The sequence below is a fragment of the Phascolarctos cinereus genome, unplaced genomic scaffold (genome assembly GCF_003287225.1).
Source record: "Phascolarctos cinereus isolate Bilbo 61053 unplaced genomic scaffold, phaCin_HiC Scaffold_9;HRSCAF=440, whole genome shotgun sequence".
In the NCBI taxonomy this organism is placed as follows: Eukaryota; Metazoa; Chordata; class Mammalia; order Diprotodontia; family Phascolarctidae; genus Phascolarctos; species Phascolarctos cinereus.
This window is the reverse complement of record NW_027556402.1, coordinates 102,913,215-102,933,066: the sequence shown is the minus strand read 5'-3', so window position 1 is coordinate 102,933,066 and position 19,852 is coordinate 102,913,215. Positions and strand designations below refer to the sequence as shown.

Below are 19,852 nucleotides of genomic sequence, written 5' to 3'. Positions count from 1 at the left end.
CTTATTTATGGTTCTTTGCTGCTTGAGGGAGGCTCTGGTTTACTGTTTATTCCACATTCTCATAACCCCTGTAAATAAGAAAGCCAACCCATTTCCCTTAATAGCAGCTGTGAATGGGCATTTTTGAAAGTCTCAGCAATTCCCTCAGTGGTAGTCACTATTTGGACAAACTCTAAATATGTAATTTTTTTTTAGTTAAAAAAAATGGTAAGCTGGGGCAGCTAGGTGGCACAGTGGATAGAGCACCGGCCCTGAATTTAGAAGGACCTGAGTTCAAATCCGGCCTCAGACACATAACACTTACTAGCTGTGTGACCCTTAACCCCATTGCCTAGCCAAAAAACCAAAAAAAAAAATGGTAAGCAGGAGAATCCTTTTTGTTGAGTAGAAATACATCAAATGGCTGCTGACCAATTGTATGAAAATGTAGTGTGTCATTTTAAAGTGGTCTTTATGAGACTAGTGATTCTTTGGATTTGTTTTTTGTTCTGTTTTGTTTTATTTTAATCTGGCCACTTTGGGCCACCTCTGTGTTTCTTGATTTCTTCATCCCTAAAATTAGAGGGTAGGTAGGGGAAAGGAGGAAATCAGCTCTCAGTTTAAAAAAAAAAGCTAATCCACATTCCCTTTTTGTTTTAGTGATCTATCCATTACGGAATCCCCTCATAATTAAGACCCTTTATAATTAAATCATATCCTGAATTATCTACATTTGCAGCCACAGGTCTCAGTCTGTGGCTTGTTTTTGCCCATACCTACTTGAAGGTTTTAGGCTGGGTCATGGTGATTCTAAGCAAAACTGTGAAGTTTGAGGGGTTTTTTTTGGGTGGTTTTTATTGCGGCTGGGGGGAGATAGTAACAATAGTTGAAATTTTTATATGTATGTGTATATATCACTTTGAAACTTTACTTATATCATCTCGTTGGAAATTTCATGTATCCGTATGAGGGTAGAGTTACTCTGTGATTTATTATCTCTGCTAATATAGATGAAGAAACTGAGTCTTAGAAGAGGTTTAATCCTTCTTTCATGATCACAGCTAGTCAGTGCCTATGGTTGCACTCAAATGCAAATCTTTCCTGACTGTAAGGTCAGCATTCTTTCCATTATACCACATTTTCCTATGCCGCCTCTTCCTCCTCTTAATGCACCTATTTCTGGCCCTCATTTAGAGTATAGGTTGAGGATTCTAGAATATAGCATATAGGATTCAGAATTGGAATCTAGAATTGGAAGAGACCTCCGAAGCCATCTAGTCCAAATCCTTCATTTTACAAATGGGGAAATTGGACCAAATTAGGGTTTTGCAGATTTAGTCACAATCAAGTGTTTCCTCAGCTGGGTATTTACATTTAAAAAAATTTTTTTTTCACTGATTGGGAAAGTCTTGCTTTCCTTATTAAAGGGATTTCAGACATCATTGACTAGGGCAAAGATTTCCCTGCAGTTGCAATTCTAAGATTATAGATTCAGAGTTTGGAGGGAGCTTAGAGATCATTTAATACAACCTCCTCATTATATAGGAGAGGAAGCTGGGGCCGAGAAAGGTTAGGTGATTCAGTTAGGTCCATGGATTAAAAATCTTCCCCCTGCGCGTCACTTGAAGCCTGACACTGCCTTTAGAGTGACAGAGAGGAGGAAGGAACACTAGGAGGTGTACTCTTTTCTCAAAGCAGCCTCCTCTTCTCTGAGAAGGATAGACTAAAGGCTCAATTAGCTGAAACTGTTGGAACTGCTTCAAGTGTTGCTGGGGAGCAGCGGCCCCTAGGTTAGCCTGTTTAAGTGTTTGCAGCCCCATACGCATACCATCTTCCCTGTCTGAGCGTGGGTCATACCTAAGGACTCCCTAAGCCTTTCCTCTCTCCCGCAAATCCTAGGTATGTACATTTCTAGTAAATCTGATATTTTATTATTAGTGATTTTTCATATAACAGATGCACTCTTTTCCTTTTTTAAAACTGTGATTCATCTTTACATCTCCTGAGTTGTGTTTTTTTCTTTTCTTTTTAACGCTGACACTGGTATTTCTGAGAGAGAAATTTCATTTGAGGGTGGGGAGAGGCACATCTTCTTATATAATGGGGCAGACGGCTAGCTGAAAGTGTAGCAGTGACGGTGGTAGCAGGAAGGGCTAGAATGTATGCTCCATTAAGTCTGTAGCTTCAAAGATGAAGGGAATTGAGATCAGCCCCCAACATAGTTGGCTCATAAAATTGGGAGGGTATATTCTTTTCCCACAGCTGGGGGATACAGGGTGAAGCTGAATTACGTTCCAGGAAAAAATGAATTCGATTTGCAAACTCTTTAAAGTTCTAGAGAATTAGGGTATTATGGCTTTCTTCCTTAGTCTTAGGTCCTAGGGCTTTAGCCTTTTTTGTGTCACGGCCCCCGTTGGAATTCTGATGAAGCCTATGGACCCCTTCTCAGAATAATGTTTTTAAATGCATAAAGTGAAATACAAAGAATTACAAAGGAAATCAGTTATACTGAAATGAAATTATTAAAACATTAGAAAAACAGTTAATGGACCCCAAATTAGAGATCCCTCTCCTAGATAAAGACATAGAAGAGCCCTCAGGACTCTGCAGTGAGTGTGAGTGGCAGATACTGATTCTGTTTGTTGACAGGTTTACTCCTGACTTCACTTCTTCATGGGTTATTCGGGAGCTGACTCTTGTTACTGCTGCGGACCTAGAATTCCATTTTACACTCAATGTCACCCTTCCTCATCACTTGTTACCCTTATGTGCTGATGTCGTGCCAGGGCCCAGCTGGGAAGAGTCTTTCTGGAAACTCACAGTTCTCTTTGTCAGGTAAACCGCTGGCTTCCCATGTTCATAAACTTCCTCTGAACCCCCTTCTTAGGGAGTAGAAATTGTCAGGTGAGTACCTGCAGAGTGCATGAACATATGGTGTCCTAGTGTAATGAGTAATCAGAGCCTGTATAATTGACAATTTTGTGTTGCTTTGAGCCTGCTACCGTACCAGTGGGTAAACTAGCAATTTTAAAATGGCAATAACCTCTAATTGTCAGTTTTCTTTTTTTTATGAGGACTTAGCACAATAATAAGGGCTTAGTGGACCATGTTCATTGGTGATGAGCCAATCTAATAGAACTAAATGTTATATTACCTGAGTCCATTAGGAATCTAATTCTTATTTAATGGAATTATCTGTTTGCTGCCTTCATTCTCCTTGTCTTATCGCAGCATCTCACACTTTTAACCATTCTTCCTTTCTCCCTACTAAATTTCCCTTAATTCAATAATTATCAAGCACTTATTATGTGTAGGGCACAGGACTTGCAAAAAAAATAATAATCTCTACTATAACACACCCCTAAAGTGAGGACCTCCATTGAGGGGTAAACCCACAGTCTCCCAAGGCATCCCTTTCCCATTTTGGATTGCTCTGTTAGGAAGTTTTTTCTTATAGGAAGCCTAAATTTACTTCTTTGAAACTTCCAATGACTGTTTTTAGTTTTTCCTTCTGGGGCCAAGCAGAACCTTCCCTTGAGCTTGTGTTCTTCTGGGATGTACCATTAGCCTCTCTTGACTTCTGTGACAATGTGTTTTCCTGGTTTTATTTCTATTTCTGAGTCCCTTTCATTGGCTCCCTTTCCCAGTCTTTTGTGCCTTCTTTCTCCACATACCCTTCCTTGGTAGTTTCATGTACTTATCCGAGTTCAGCTATTGTCCCTAATGTGTTTGCTTACCCCCGACTATATCTGTAACTCTCATCTCTCTCTGCCCTCAACTCCAGACTTGCTTTGCCAGCTTCTGCTTGTGTAGCTCTGTCTCACTGTTTCAGCAGCATATCCTCTAAGCCAACATCTCTGAAACATAAAAACCAAGTCTTCCTTCTGATTTCCCTGTCACCCCCAATGATCAGAAATCTGGTATTCTCTTTGATTTTTTCCTTTTATTTCTACATTCTAGATTACTTTTACATATAAACATAGGATCATAAAATTAGATTTGGAAGGGACCTTAGAGGTCATTAAGCCTGTCCTCGTTTTATCATCCCTTTCTTTTCTACTGGCCACCATCTTGGTATAGGTTGTTGTTATTACTAATGTGGTCTACTTCAGTAGTCTATTTGCTGGTCTACCTACTTATCTTTCCCCCTGTTCAATCCATTTAAAAATGTTTGCCAGATTAATATTATACACAAATCTAGTTGTTACTTTTCTACTTAAAAACCTTCAATAAACTCCCTATTGCCAGTCAAACAAAGCCCAATTTCCTTAGTTTGACATCTTCTTAACAAAAATTTTCTGTTATGACCTTGAAAAATAGCAACAGATTTGCTCATTTCCTTGTTCAGACCATTTTTTTCTGTATGATGGTGGGTAGGCTATATTGTTTTTCTTTCTTCCATCCTTTCTGAGAACTGCCTGTTCATTTTCCTTGGTAATTTATCTATTAGCAATTAGCAGTGGCTCTTATTTTTATATATTTGAAGCAATTCCTTTTCTAACTTGGATATCTAACCTGAAATTTGCTGCGAAGGTTTTTTTCTCAGTTAAAAGCTTTCCCTCTTAATTTGTACTGCGTTGGTTTATCTTAGCTTGACATTTAAGGTCCTCTTGGTCCATCTCTACCTCTTCCACTTTAGCTCATGTTTCTGCTCTCTGCATGGCCTATACTTCAACTAAAATGGAGCAGTTGTCATTTTTTTAAGCCTCCAGTGCTCTGTACCCCTTGTCTTTCCTTTGTATTGCTCCTCTGTAATTGAACTGTTCTTGTCTTCCTTTCTGCCTTTTGAAAATCTGACCCCTCCTTCAGAAGCCCAGCCCCACTGTCATTTCCAGGGTCCCTTTCCCAAGTTCTTCCTTGTCTCCTCCTACATTGGAAATGATCTTTTCTTCCTCTGCTCTTGTGTCTTACCTTGTAGCTCTTATACAAAGAAGAGGGAGGGTGAAGATAACTTCATTTTCTCACCTTTTTCTGATGTTCCTTTCTAAACTTAGCATGGCTGATCCTCAGACAATCCCAAGCCCATGCAATGAGTAAGCCTTTCACCTTGGCTTAGTACCTGGCATTACTGGCATTACTTTCTAGAATCAGATTTACTTGCACCCTCCAGTGAGGAATCGGACTTCAGCAGAGTCTCCTTCCTAGAGTAGCCTGCTTAATAATTGCTCTGTGATTACTATACGGCATCACATATTCGTGTGTGTTCATGTCTTATTTGTTGATTCTGTGTGCTTTAATTAATCTTTGTATCTCTCCCAGACCATAGCACAATGCCTAGTTCCTACCAAATGAATAAACCCTGAAGGTTTTGCTTTTGTAACATGTGATTTTTTTTCCCAGAGAAATAATAATACCTGTATTTTATATTGATTTTTATTTTTTAGAAACTTGAGCAAATATTTTGGAATATGTTTTAGCGTGGTCTATTTCTTGGGTTGTTGTAGAAGTTTCACATAAAGTATCTTGAGATTTAGGCCAGTGTTTAAATATTGCTTCCCATCATGAAGCAGACTTTGTTTTTGTTGTCTTATAGCCGTGTAATTATAAAGCTTATTGTTTTCTTCCTCAGCTTGTCCCTGTTGGGTGTGATCTTAATAGCCTTCCACCAGGCACAGTACATCCTAATGGAGTTCATGAAGTCCAGACAGAGACACAATCCTATTTCATCTTCACAACAGAATAGCAGTCCAGTTGATGTAATCAGCCCTGAATCGTACAAGTAAGAATGCTTGTGGTTGCATATATTTTTTTCCCATCCCAGAGATTATTCTCTGTGGTGTATACACAAAACTTTGCATTTTGAGGTTAGTATAAACTTTTATGTTGGCAAACTTCATTGGCTGACACGTAAGTGGTTGGGTTCATTCCTTTGTAATCAGGTGTCTACTAATGGAAATGCTCCATTTTTATTTGTTCTTCTATTGGCAGAAAAGAGCAGTAGTTTGTGGCAAATGGGTATTTAGAAGTGGGTAAAGCAGAAATCCTTTAGGATTTAGATATTATTATTTCGATATCAGGGGGCAGTTGTGGATTTAGATCCATTAGGTTGAATTCCCAACTCTTTATTGAACTGTGTGACCTTGGACAAGTCACTACCTCCTTGACATTTCCATTTCCTCATCTGGAAAATAGGGAATAATATCTATTGCCTTACTGAGTTGCTGCAGGGCTCTGCTTTGCAAACCTTAAGTAGCCTGTTCTTATTACTTAAATTATGCCGATGTTGGCCATTACAGATTTCCAGATAAAAAGCCAAGCTGTTACAAAATTTGGTTCTGGTTTTTTTTTTTGAAGCAACATGTTTTTCCTCTTCAGAAGCAGTTGCAAGACATTCCTGGATTCCTACAACCCTTCCGATAAAGGCAGAGGGAAGGGCTTCCTTTCAGTCAGCGCTCCCCCAAACAGGATCCAAAATGCCACCAAGAGAAGTCCCGCCACATATACCCACACTCAGAAGAAGCATAAGTGTTCTGTGTACTATAGCAAACAGAAAGCCAGCCCGGTTGGGGCCTCTAGTGCCAGTGCGAATTCTGACGACAAGCAGAGCCTGATTCCTGGAAGCTCAGTGTCTGCCCCGAAGGAGGACTCCTGCACTGAAGCTGTCAGTGAGAGCTGGATTAATCTAAAATATGCCAATGGCCTAAATGTGAACCTGCAAAAGAATTTAACCCTCCCCGGAAACTTTCTGAATAAAGAGGAAAATGCCCTGAAAAATAACCTAATTGTGAAAAACCCTTCTTCAGAATGTGATATGAGGGAGGAAGTACAAAGATGTATGTTTCCTAAGGAAACTGAACTTAAAACTTCAGAGACTGTATCTGAGCTCAAGGAAAGGGAGCTCTGTCCTCTGAAGACCTCAAAGAAGCTACCTGAAAATCACTTCCCCAAAAACTCACCTCACCACCAGTCAGACTTGCAAGAAATTTCCAGGAAAAATCATGGTAATCTTTCCATTCTCGTGGTAACAAGCTTCCTGTTATATCTGTCCCAGATCTGTTTGTAATAAGAGTCTGTTTATGTGTGTTTCTTTTGGTTTGGGTTATGGCACTGGATTTTTTAAAAAAGTTTTTTACACAGAAAATTGTAGCCAAGATATGACTTTTTAGAACAAGTTTCCTAAGATGGAAAATTTGAAGCAATATATACTAAGAAAAAGTAAATTCTGCTGGCTGTCATAGATGTGAAATCTTTATTTGTTTTACAATGATAGGGATATGTGATTAATAATATAAGTGATTTTTTTTTCATAGAGGGGAAGTGGCCACTCCTTTTTCTTTTAAATTATCTCTTGGTTCAAGTTTGCAAATAGATTTTTTTTTTAAAATAAGGAAATTCAGAAAATTTTCTTGCTCACTAAAATGATACAGCACCACCACCATGTCCCTACTGTCTATGTGTCTTCTGTTCTCAGTGTCACTTAATAGAATACCAATATCAGATGTTTTTAGAATCCCCCCATAGACAGATTTCTTTGAAAACAAACAGACTTGTAATACCAAGACAGACTATCTTTTTAAAAAAATCTCTACTCTGATTTCCATTTGGCCCTGAATTGATTTCTTTTAGGTCTCAGAAACAACAGTCAGTATATACTTTGAGCTCTTTTGAAATGAAAGTATTTCTTTGTACATTTAAGTCCAATTTCTAGCAGCTTTGCAAAGCAGAAAAAAAAAATCAACCTGTGGATTTTTTTCTATAGTGAGTCAGTATAATACCCATTGAAAATAAAGTTTTACAGTTCTCTTCTGTGATTTGGAAAGAGGTGCAAACATATTGTGGATAAAAAATAATTGAGATTGGGTGATTTTCTTAGAGTGAAAGCCCAGATCTCTGATGGGGATGTCAAGCGTCCTTTAATAGGGCGTGTCAAGACTAGTTGTGTCTAAGAGGGAAACTCTTAGGATGCTGAGACCTCCGTTTGCTCAGTGCATGTGTATTCCCAGCTGTGAGTGCACCACTGATGCCCTTAGTTCCAACCTGTTTGCACTGTTTCCCTTGGCAGCAGTGGGCATGCTTGAAGTGGATTCATATCTGCAATGTTGACACTGTACACTTGTGTCTTCTCCACCTGTCTGTGTAAGTATGCCCTCTGGAATTATGCTTTTTTATTTTATTATATTTTATTTTCCCACCAAATCCTAAAATAAAATCAGGTTACCTTGCCCATGGACTTTGGGGGTGGGGGAGAAGGCCGTGTTTTTGTTTTTATTTTTCAGGCAAGAACAGTCAGATAGGGTCTTAGACTACAGAAAGGGCCTTGAACAAAAGGCTCTGAAAATCTTTTACTATTGGTTAAATAAAAATGATTTGCAAGCCATTAGCAATGAAAATGGTGAATATGAGGAGCCAGCCATTGGTTCACTCAGAACAAATCAGGCCAAACTAATGTTGTTTCTTATTTGGGGAGGGGGGGCGGGTAAGAGTGTTGCTAGACTGTGGTAGCATTTCTCTGATCTATAAACCTGATGTATTCTGAATTTCAGCAACTCCAACGAGTCTCTCATGAGATTCTTGTGAATAATATGGAGATGTGTTTAATGGCTGGAAGTATATGGATTTTTAGTGGGTTGAATCTTTAATTGTGCTCAGGCAGTTTTATTTAATTGATTTCTGTTAACTCAGAGAGAGAACTTAAGTTGTCTTCTTTCAATCCTTTGATCAATGACTCAGGCCTTCTGATGTGGTTTGTAGAACACAACACTGTGAGGGGTGGGGGTGGGGGAAGGATGTTTTAACATATGTCCCTGTGACTTAGGTATGTCCCTAAGACTTAGGTATCTTAATTGACTGCAAGCTCAAGTGTAACCTGAATGCCAGAAAAAGTAATTGGAGTGAAATAAGCATTTATTAAGCATCTGCTGTGTGCAGGCACTGTGTGCTAAGTACTTTTTGAATATTATTTCATCTCAGTTGACTTTAATAGATGCATAATGATCAGAATGAGAAAGGGGATAGTCCCACTGTCCTGTGTAGTTCTCAGTCTCTGCTTGGTGTCTGTTGTCATTTCTGCCACATTCCTTTTAAAGAGATGCTCACAAGCTAGTGTCTGCAAAGTATGTCAGGTTAGAAATTGTTGAAAGAACTGAAGAAGAGATGGTGGGGGATGGGGAACTTCATAGCTGTCCTCAAGTATTTAATGAGCTGTTAGGTAGAAAAGGGGGTTAGAGTCAAAAACTAGGCAAGAGCGGTAGAAATAAATGTACCAGGAGGCACACATAGTTTAGTAAAAAAAAAAAGAACTTTGCAGTAGTTAAAGCTGTCTGGAAATGAACTTCATTGGGGAATGACGTCCCCATCACTGGCAGTGCTAAAGGAGAGAATCGTCGGGGTCCTCAGAGAGGGCATTTCTGCATCAGGTAAGGTGTCACACTGTGAGCCCCCCTGAGGTTTCTTCATGCCAACATTCCAAAGAAGCTGCTTTCGGCTCCTTGACCCAGCAGCCGATCCAGGAAGTAGTATTTGAGGCTAGATATCTTTAGGGAATGCTTAACGCCTGACAGACCTGGAAGAATACCTCAGTTATGATATCATGAAGGGAAAAGTGCTTGCTTTCACGATGCCTCATATCTTTATATATGCCTATATCTTTTTATGGCGCCTTGTATCTGTTAATTGTTAGAATATATATATGTGTATATGTGTGTATGTATATATAATACATACTACATATTAGAATACAGTGTGTAGTATATATTAGATTATATAGTTCAGATATATACACATGTATGTGTTTATGTATTATCTGTCAGCATCTATCTATCCATTTATCTATCCATCCATCCATCCATCCATTCTTCATCCATCCATCTATGTGGCCCAAACCTGTAATTTTATTCGTGTGGAGAACTCCCAGTGTAGAAGCCCCCCTTCACTCATGGATAACAGAGAGCACTGAAAGCTGGAGCGTCTTGCTGGTGGGCAGCAGCGCTTAATGTGTGTCAGAGGCAGGCCTTGAAGGCTAGTCTTCTTAACTATGAGGCAGCTCTTGATTTACTGCACCACACTGCCTGTCTGACTTCAAATTTAACAGGGAGATTAATTGACCAGGGCATTGTGTGTCTTTATTATATGGTCTCCTGTCAAGGTAACATGTGGGAGCGTAGAGTTTTTCCTGGGAGGGTCAGAAAATCTGCACGGCCCTGCCAAGATCCTGTGTTTGATGGTGTGTCTAATACCTGATGCTTAATGCCAGGGTCTGATTCAGCTAAGCAACTGTGAAGTAATTAGAAGTGGAAATCTAATAAGCTGTATGGTTTTGGCCTGCATCATTCTTGTTTTGTTTCCAAGGCAGATTATTTGTATGTTTTTTGTTAATTTTTTAGTGGGATTGACTCTTTTACTATTAAGAATGTTCTGTGCACCCTTCTTCTCTTCTCCCCTCTTTTCCCTCTCTTCTTTCCCTTTTTCCTTCCTCTCCCTCTCTTTCTCCTCCTTCTCCCTTTCCCTCTTCTCCCTCTCCCTTGTTTTTCTCCCCCCCTCTCCCTTTTTCTTCCCTTTCCCTCTTTCCTCTCTTTCCCTCTCCTCTCATCAGAATCGTGATAAGGGATATTGGATTGATTTTTAGAAAAGCAGAGAAATTGATCAAAGGGTCTTGGGTCTTCCCTCTTCATACATGTTAAAATCAAAGATACCAACTTATAGTCTATTGCATTTTTCTTACACTGCATGTCTGCAACAGATTTCTCCTAGGTTGGTTCATTCTTTCAGTGCCAATTAAAAGCCCTACTAAGCATATGACACTGTACTAGAGAAATGCAAAAGAAATAAGAAAAAAAGTTTTTCTTTCAAGGATCTTACAGTCTATTTAGGGAGACCCAGTTAAACATAAAAAGGAGAGAGACAGAGAGAGCAAGGGAAAGGGGCACAGAGGAGGGTAGTGGGAGAGATCTTTATTAACACGAGTGCAAACAAGAATCAGTATTAGTTTCTTTTTATGAAAATAATCACAACTTCCTTCGTGGATTCCAAAGCTCTCCTAGTTGGAAAGGTTTCCAGAGATCAAGTTCAGTATTTGCCTGACCAGGAATGCCTTCCTTTCTTAACACCATTCCTGACATGTCATCTAACCTCTGCTTGAAAAATCTCCTACTGTGAAAAGCTACTCACTTTATACAACTCTAATAGTTGTGAAAATTTTCCCAACCACCAGGTGCATTTCTGGATTGGAGGGTAACAATTTTGTCAGCAATTAGTGCTTTATCAGTGGAACCTGGTCCAGTGACGATATGGTTGTCACAGGTATTCTAGTGGTGACTTCCTTTCTCCTTCCCTTTCTTCCCTTTTCCCTCCCTCTTTCCCCCGGTTCAGCTTGTTTTGCTCTGTATCGCTTCATATAAATGTTCAAATGTTTCTCTGAACTCTTTATATTTCTCATCTCACAGAGCAGATCTCTCTGTTAAATTTGTGTACCACAATTTATTTAGCCATTCCCTCAGTCAGTGAGCACTGACTACCTTAAATATTTTTGACCTTTTTCAGCTAATCTATTGTTCCATTCCTTCATTTGAACTGACCTTCCCAACATACCCAAATATACCATGAAAACAAATCTATGGCTAGAAAAAATAAAAAAGGAATGTGGTGCTAGTTACCTCCAGGGAATGACATTATTGTCTTCCTTGACTGGTTAGAACCTCTTTTCCAAGCCTTGTGCCCTTAAGCATTTGGACGCTGTTTTTTCACATAGCATAACTTTCTCATTAAATGAGAAGAGAATTGTTCAGAATGTGTAGTGATGGCTCTGGTTCCATTCTTGTCAGTTATTGCTGAGAAACACAGAACATTTTCTGAAGTCAGTCATAGTCTAAATCCTTACATCTCTCCTCCCTCTGAGATTGCTTCAGGCTCTCCAACCACAAGCTAGTGAATCATATATCAAAATTCACTCCAGCCCTGAAACCTGTTGACAGATTCTTCGATGTTCCATGTTTTCTTCTCACGCTGGTGCCTGGTTGTCATCCTTCAGGCTCCCAAATAGCCATTAGACAGCTAAAATTACAGAACCAGGTGGCCTTTCCTAGGAGTTGTGTGTTGATAGATGGGAACAAAGATTGTGGATATCATGTGAGTCTTTTGCATTCATAATAATCTTACTTAATGTGTTAATATCATCAACATCATTATTAGTTATGAAATAGTTTTGAAATAAAGTAAGGCTTTAAATTAGAATAGTGTATGTGTATGCTTGCTTATGTGGACCAAACCCCAGCTGAAAAGAAACAAATGAGTAAATCGGACTTCTGTTTAAATTAAAAATAGTGAAGGATAATGCTTTTCTAACTCATGTCCTAACCTTACAATATTGCCTGAGCTTGGGTGCCTCCAAAAATATGTGGAATGCAGAACTATTTCTGGAACTTGAACCATGTTTTCATTTACTTATGTGTTCTACTTGTTTTAATGAAGGCTGAATGTGTTTCTTAAAACAGAAATGTGATTGATTAGCTTTGGCAATAAAAGTTTAATTACTTGTTCTTCCCATAGATCACAGTTTGATTTTGGGGGTACAGTACATTCATTCTTGTCATTTAAGTTAAAGCTTAAGAGGTTGTTTTGAGTTACTGTTTAAAAATCCAAGCATATATAAGGTACTTGCTACATGCAAGACACTGTACTGACTGCTAGAGATGGCAACCTTCAAGCTGCTTACATTCCAAGCAACGACAGTCAGCTAGCCTTTTTTCTTGAAGTGTTGGACAACCCCATCCAATAATTCTGAACTGTGCAGAATTTTTTTTTAAAGTAGGAATGGCTTAAAATTCAGCAACCAGAATCAGCTTAAAAAAGAAAAAAATAAACCTTTCACTTCAATTTCTGTTCTGTACTGATTCTTGGCACCAGAGGGCATTGCTGATTTTCCAAGGTTCTGCGGTTCACTTCTCTTTATTTTTTTGGAAGTGGTCTAGTCCTGAATATTAAATTTGGATTCTTTCACTCCTAAGAAACTTTGAGGACTAATACTTTTGAAGTTATATTCTTGGCATGAAAATTTTTTAAGCAGTGATTTTTCCCATTGATTTTATCTGTAGGAAAGGAATTATACCTTGCTTGAGGGAAGCATCCATCTGAAGTTTTACTTTTGTCACTTCTATATGCCGTGGAATGCTTTTTCAGTTCTGTTTTTGTGTTGAATCCCTTGCATTCTGCTTTTCCCAACTTCTTTCTTTCTTTTTCTTTTCTTTTTTTGGGGGATAGTGGTTTTGGTCTGGGCATTTTAATTTTTTTGTTTGTTTGTTTCATTTCTTACTTTGCTTTTGTGTCATTTTCTTTCATCCAGGTCAGGTAGTGAAAATCATTTAAATTTGAAATCTCATATATTTGAAAACAAGTCATATTTTAAAGGTATTTTAAGGATTGAAGGATTTTCTTGGGTAACTTGGACTGATGGAGATTCTTGCTTTACTCACTGACTTAATTACAATACCAGTGATAGTCTCATTACATTTAGACCAGGTTCCATTTATAGGGCAGAGTTTGATCACTTGATCTAGAAAAGTTCTTTATAGTTAGTAAAAACTGATTGGTTTAATAATAATTAATAATAATAATAATTAAGTGATTATCTTCCGTAAGTAACTAACTGCTTTACTTAGCTATCAAGAATTGGGAACATACATCCCAGAGCTTGAAGAAGACCTGAGGCACCATCTTGTCCAGCCCTTCCTCTGGGGAGTTCTAGACCTAAATCACTCAGGCAGAGGACGCATCAGTCTGTGAAACCACAAGTATTTTTAAGGATGTGGCTATGTCTTACTATTACGTTCTTTAGGGTCAGTTTATTTTCATGAAGGATATTCTTCCTATAATTCTAAATTTTGCAAAATCTTTTCAGGAGGGGAACTTTCAAAACTGATTTTTTGGACTTCTTTGGTTCTAGCACTTAACAAACTATGCTAACAGGAGTTTTTCTTAATTATTAAGGGTACATTGAAGTCGTGTCATGCTGGATTTAAAACTTACCAGAAATTAAAATTCCAATTTAAATAGTGTGTGTATACATATATGCAGGTTAGGTGTGGGAATTCCACTCAATGAGAGTATGTTGCAGTATAGACATGAAATTCTAGGATGAATGAATAAATGGATGAAAAAGCATTTTTAAAGCATTTACTGTATTCCAGGCACTGTGCTAAATGCTGGGGCCATAAAATGCAAAAAGAAAAGAATCCTTGTCTTCAGGGAGCTTACACTCTGATGGGGAAGACAACATGTATGGCCAGTGGTGGCCAGGGAAGGGTGCTTTGGTCAGGGAGGTCACAGGGGTGGTGAATGTAGTTACAAGACAATTTATTGAAGTGCTCTTTTCCTAAGAATGGTTATATTGATTATACTTGATTACTAGGATGGTAAATGGAAAAAGACCCTCATTCTATGTCATAGACTTATAGCTAGAAAGGATTATTAGAAGCCATGTAGTTAGCCCTTTCATTTTACAGATGAGGAAACTGAGGACTTTAGATGCCAAGTGACTTGCCCATGGTGATAGAGGTAATAGGTGTTAGAGATAAAGGTATTTATCTCTATTGGAGATAAATGTATTAATCTAGGGAATAAATAGCTAGGGAGCTAAGTGGCGAGGTGGATAAAGCATTGGACTTGGGAGTCAGCAAAACCTGTATTCTAGTCCCATCTCAGACCCTTAGAAGCTATGTGACTAGGCAAATTACTTAACCTTGGCCTGAGTTTCCTCATCTGTAAAATGGGGATCATAACAGCACCTACCTCCCAGGGTTATTGTGAAGATCAAATGAAATAATATTTGTAAAGAACTTTGCCAAGCTTAAAGGAACATCATCTTTATCATCTTCATCTTCATCATCACTCCCCACCTCAGTGTGTGAGCTTCTCACCATGCTGAATGTTGTGATTCTAATTGTGCAAAGATTCACACATGGGAGGAAGTACTGAGTATGAGGAGTAAGGAAAGGACACTGTGCTAAGTGCTTTGCAGGTACTAGCTCATTTGATGCTCACTTCAGCCCTAGGAGGCAGGTGATGTTTATTATGACTCCCATTTTGCAAATGAAGGAAGTGAGGCAAACAGGGGGTTAAATGAGTTGCCCAGGGTAAAAAAAGCCAGATTTGAACTCTGGTTTTCCAGATTTAAGGCCAGTCCTCTTCCCCGTACCACCTATAGCAAGGTGGACATTTACACTTGGACCCTCGAGGTACAAGAAGAGGAGTGATGTATACTATAGCTGGAAAGGTAGATTGGAGCTCAGGTGTGAAGGCCTTGATGCCACACAGAGCAGCACTGATTTGATTATAGAGGTTTCTGGAGTAAAGGAGTAATATGGCGGGCCATGCTTTTAGAATATTCCTTAGGCTGCTGTGGAAGATGGATCAGAAGGGGAAGAGGCTTAGTGCTATTCAATTGGGAGATCCCTCCTGGTTTCCTTTGACTCCTCCTCTTCCTTACTTGCCTTATGGAGCAAGTAGAAGAAAGTATGATGTCGTTGGTAGGATTCCTTTATGAAGTCCTTTTGAGACTATTTCTGCCTCCCTCTTCTACTCATCCATGTTCCTACCAGCTAAGGATCCACTTATTTTCATTCTGTTCTATTTGAATAGAAGTCCTGGTTCTCGCTTCTTACCTGATCTAGATTTTCTTTGCTAGATATTGTGAAAAATAAATTTTACATTTAGTAGTTTTCTTAACAATAACTTCAATCCAGGAGACCTCAACCCCTTTCCTGATTGATATGTATGTGTATGTATAGGTGTATGTGTGTATATATGTATATATACATATATAAAATATGTGTGTATGTATAGATGCATGTATATATGTATGTATTATATATGTATGTAAAATATATGTGCATATAATATATGTGTATTGTAGTTGATAGTTAATATGTATTATAGCAGGTAGCTAGGTGGCTCAGGGGATAGAGTTCTGGGCTTGGAGTCAGGAAGACTTAATTAAGTTCAAATCTGGCCTCAGACATTAGCTAGCTGTGTGACTCTGGGCAAGTCACTTAATCTCTGCTTGCCTAAGGCTTGGAGAAGGAAATGGCAAACCAGTTCATTATCTTTTCCAAGAAAACCCCATATAGGGTCGTGAAAATTTGGACGTGACTGAACAACATTATATACATTATAAACATGTACTGTATTATATGTGCATATTATACACACATATTGGGGGCCATCTTCAGTCATCCTGATCTGTATCTGGCCACTGGATCCAGATGGCTCTGAAGGAGAAAATGAGGCTGGTGACTTTGCACAGCCCTGCCTCACTTAAATCCAATTTATTTGCAAGTCGTGGTATCACCTTCCTGATGTCATGGTCCTCTTTGAGAACAAAGGACAAACAACATATATAAATATACTGTACTTTATGAGTAATTTAAGGGATTTTCAAGGTTATATTTTACAAATGAGATCTTTGCCTTTAGGACTGACTTTTGCCCCTGACCCCTATGTAAGATGTGGCTTCACAGCCACATACAAGTGATTGGATTTTTTTTTTCTGGATGAGACTTTAACAGTTCTTAGAAGGAGAGACAGTAGAATGTGATAGAGCACTGAATTTAGACCCGAGTTTAATCTGGATTTGTTTCCTCAGTTGTAAAATGAGGACTAGATTAGACTGGGTTATCTCTTAAAGGTCATTTCCAGCTCCCAATGCTATGCTCCTGAATCTGGTCTGTTACAGCCAAGGGGATTATTTAAGAGACATGTCTCAGCCTGATTCAGGTTAATTCAGAAAAGAGCGTTCTGAGGGCCTACAATGAGCCTGGCTGGCACTGTGCTGAATTCCAGAGAGACAACTCAGAAATTAACAGTCATCAGCTCCTGTGATCATGGATTTAGAGCTTAAAAAGCATTTTAGAAGTTGCTTAGGCCTAACCTCCTCTAACTTCCCTTGTTCCCTGCCATCCCATGCACAAAAAAAGCTTAAATTCTAGTTTTCATCATTTTGTGAGCTGGTGTTTTTTTTGGGGGGGAGGAGGGGTGAGACAATTGGGGTTAAGTGACTTGCCCAGAGTCACACAGCTAGCAAGTGTTGTGTGTCTGAGGCTGAGTTGAACTCAGGTCCTCCTGACTCCAGGGTCAGTGCTCTATTCACTGTGCCACCTAGCTGCCCCTTGTGAGCTGTTTTATAAATGAATTGTGGCCAAAATATTAATCCTGTAAAATTATTCTGCCTGATATTTTGACTTTTTGATATGGACCTAAGATTTAATCAATGTGTATTCTCTATACTTGTTCAGTTGTGTCCAAATCTTTGTGACTGCATTTGGCATTTTCTTGACAAAGATACTGGAGTGGTTTGCCATTTCCTTTTCCAGATCATTTTATAGATGAGGAGACTGAGGCAAACAGGGTGAAGTGATGCCCACAGTCACACAGGTAGTAAGTGTATGAGGCTGCATTTGAACTCTATCCACTGTGCCACCTAGCTGTCTTCTCTACTACTGCAGGTCAATAACTTATCTGCAGGCAGTGAGGGGTTAAATAACTTGCCTATAGCCTAGACAGGGGCTGTGCCCTGTGCCCTCAACACCACATGTGGCTTTTGAGGTCCTTGGGTGCGGCCTTTTGACTGAGTCCAAGTTTTACAGATCTAATCCTTTTATTTAGGGGATTTGTTCTATGAAGTTTGGGTTCAGTCGAAGGGCCACACTTGAGGACCTAGAGGGCCACATGTGGCCTCGAGGCTGCAGGTTCCCCACCTCTGGCCTAGGAAGTGTCAAAGGCAAGATTTCAAACTTCACCAAGCTCTCTTGACTCCAAAGATGACCCTTTATACCACATAACCTATTTTTATTATTTTATTTAATTCTGTTTTAAAATATAACATTTACTACACTTTTTTCCCCCTTTAAAACATTTATTTTCCTTCTCACCTCTAAGAATGAGGGTAGGGAACCTCTTGTAGTTAATATGCTGTATGACACTTACACAGAGAAGGTAAAATTCATAATCTTTGAGAGAATGCTTAGCTTCCAGAACAAAAATGTTTAGCATCCCTGAACTGGGCTTAGGCATGAAAACCTGAATAAATTTTAAGTAGTTTATGCTATTTGCTGGCTTGTTATTTCATAGAATAACAGCATTTTCTATTACTTTTCAGAAAATTTTCTCAATCAGGATGTTGAGTTGATTGGAAGTAGTTCTTCTTGAAATGTTTAGGGTGTTGTTTCCTATATGTCCCACTTGGATTAACCTAATAAAACATCTTTTTTTAGTGCTAGAAGGATACTTCCAGCTTAGTCTAATCCAGAATTCCAGAGGTTCTTAGATTTTAGGGAGTCCATGAACTTGTATGGCAAAAAAATCCCATTATACCTTTATTTCAATGTAATCGTTTTTCTTTTTAATCCTATGTATTTTATTTTATACATTTAAAAACATTATTTTGAGAAGGATCCATTGGTTACACCAGACTGTCAGAGGGGTCCTTGACACTTTTAAAAAAGATTAAGAAATGCTGTTCTTCTCCAGTGCCTTCATTTTACAAGTGAGAAAACTGAGTTCCAGATCAGTAAGTGACTTGTTCGAGGTAACAAGACTAGTTAATGGCAGAGCTCCTAGATTAGGTTAACAAACAAGATAACAAGTTAACAAGACTAGCTAGTGACTCTGGATTCTGGTAGACTTCCCCCAATATGCCATTACTTGTCTTTATAAATTACTTGGGATTTTTAATAGTGAAGGTGCTTTTAGATGGTTTTTCTCTATTTAAAAAAAAATGGAGCAAATTCAGCAGAATTCTTTTCTTGGTGCTGAATCTTGGTTATGAAAGTAAGGCATCAGATGAGAAGGATTATAAGTAGTAGAAGGCATTTTTTAATGTAAATTATGTGAGAAGGGAGCAATTTTTTAAAAAGTGATGCAGCTTCCAGACTCTGAGAAATAAAACATTTTGAAAACAAGTGAAATTGAAACTATATCCAGGTTGTATTTCTTATCCACCTCACAGCATATTCCACTATATTCTTGACCCAATTGTAGCAGGGCACAGAGATAAAGTAACAGCTTCTATTTACATAGTGATTCAGGGTTTACAGAACACACTTGCTGAGGCTGTGAGGCAGAATGAGAATTTTCTTCATTTTACCCCAATGATCCAGTGAGGGACCCAGGACTAGAACTCTGAACTCCTGGCTCCATTTGCTAAGGGTGGATGTAATTCTCCATCGTGATCTATGGCTAAGGCATCCTACTCCATTGTCCCTACTCCCAATTTCTTATTTCTTACAAAATACTTAGAATTCCCATATTTTTCTCTTATGTCTTGAAAAAAAAATTTAACTCAATGTAAGAAAACAAACGAATAAACCTATGAAACTAGGGACAAAACCAGACCAAAATCCCTCACTTGTAACAATGTAAAAACAAACAAATGATCAGAAGACCAAATAGAATTATTTTTGTTCTTGTTCTGTGTCATCTTCCTTGTTTTCTTTCCTTCTTATATGGTGGTAGTTAGTTTCTATGTGGTTCTGGTTCTGTTGATTTCATTAAACATCACCTCATCCCAGTATGAATCATTTATCATTCCTGTGGCCTTAGAGTATTCTGTTAATAGATCATAATTTCCTTAGCCATTCTCCAATTGGTGGATAATATGAGTGACTTCTCATTTTTTACTGTTTGAAATAAAGTTTTTTTTTTTAATAAATAGGCTCTTTTTTTACTTTCATAATATTTTTGGGAAAAGGTAGCAAGTGTAATGACTGGTTCAAAAGTTGGGATCAGTGTAGTGTCTTTAATGATTTTTTTTACTGTCTTAGCCTTTAACCCAGCCAACAATTTATTAGAGCGCCTGTTTCCCCACGGCCAACATTGGATTTTATTGGATTTCATTTTTTTATCAACCTAGTGCAGGTAATATGGTATCTTACAGATGTTTTGATTT

The 19,852-nt window shown here is 38.5% G+C and overlaps 1 protein-coding gene across 1 annotated transcript in view; it reads left to right on the top strand.

The window, feature by feature from the left end:
- TMEM131L (transmembrane 131 like) overlaps nucleotides 1-19,852 on the top strand; it is a 170,306-nt gene that overhangs the window by 121,635 nt on the left and 28,819 nt on the right. Inside the window, 3 exon segments of the mRNA XM_020993980.2 lie at nucleotides 2,629-2,814; nucleotides 5,549-5,698; nucleotides 6,295-6,920. Of these exon segments, the coding sequence (XP_020849639.1) occupies nucleotides 2,629-2,814; nucleotides 5,549-5,698; nucleotides 6,295-6,920 (962 nt within the window).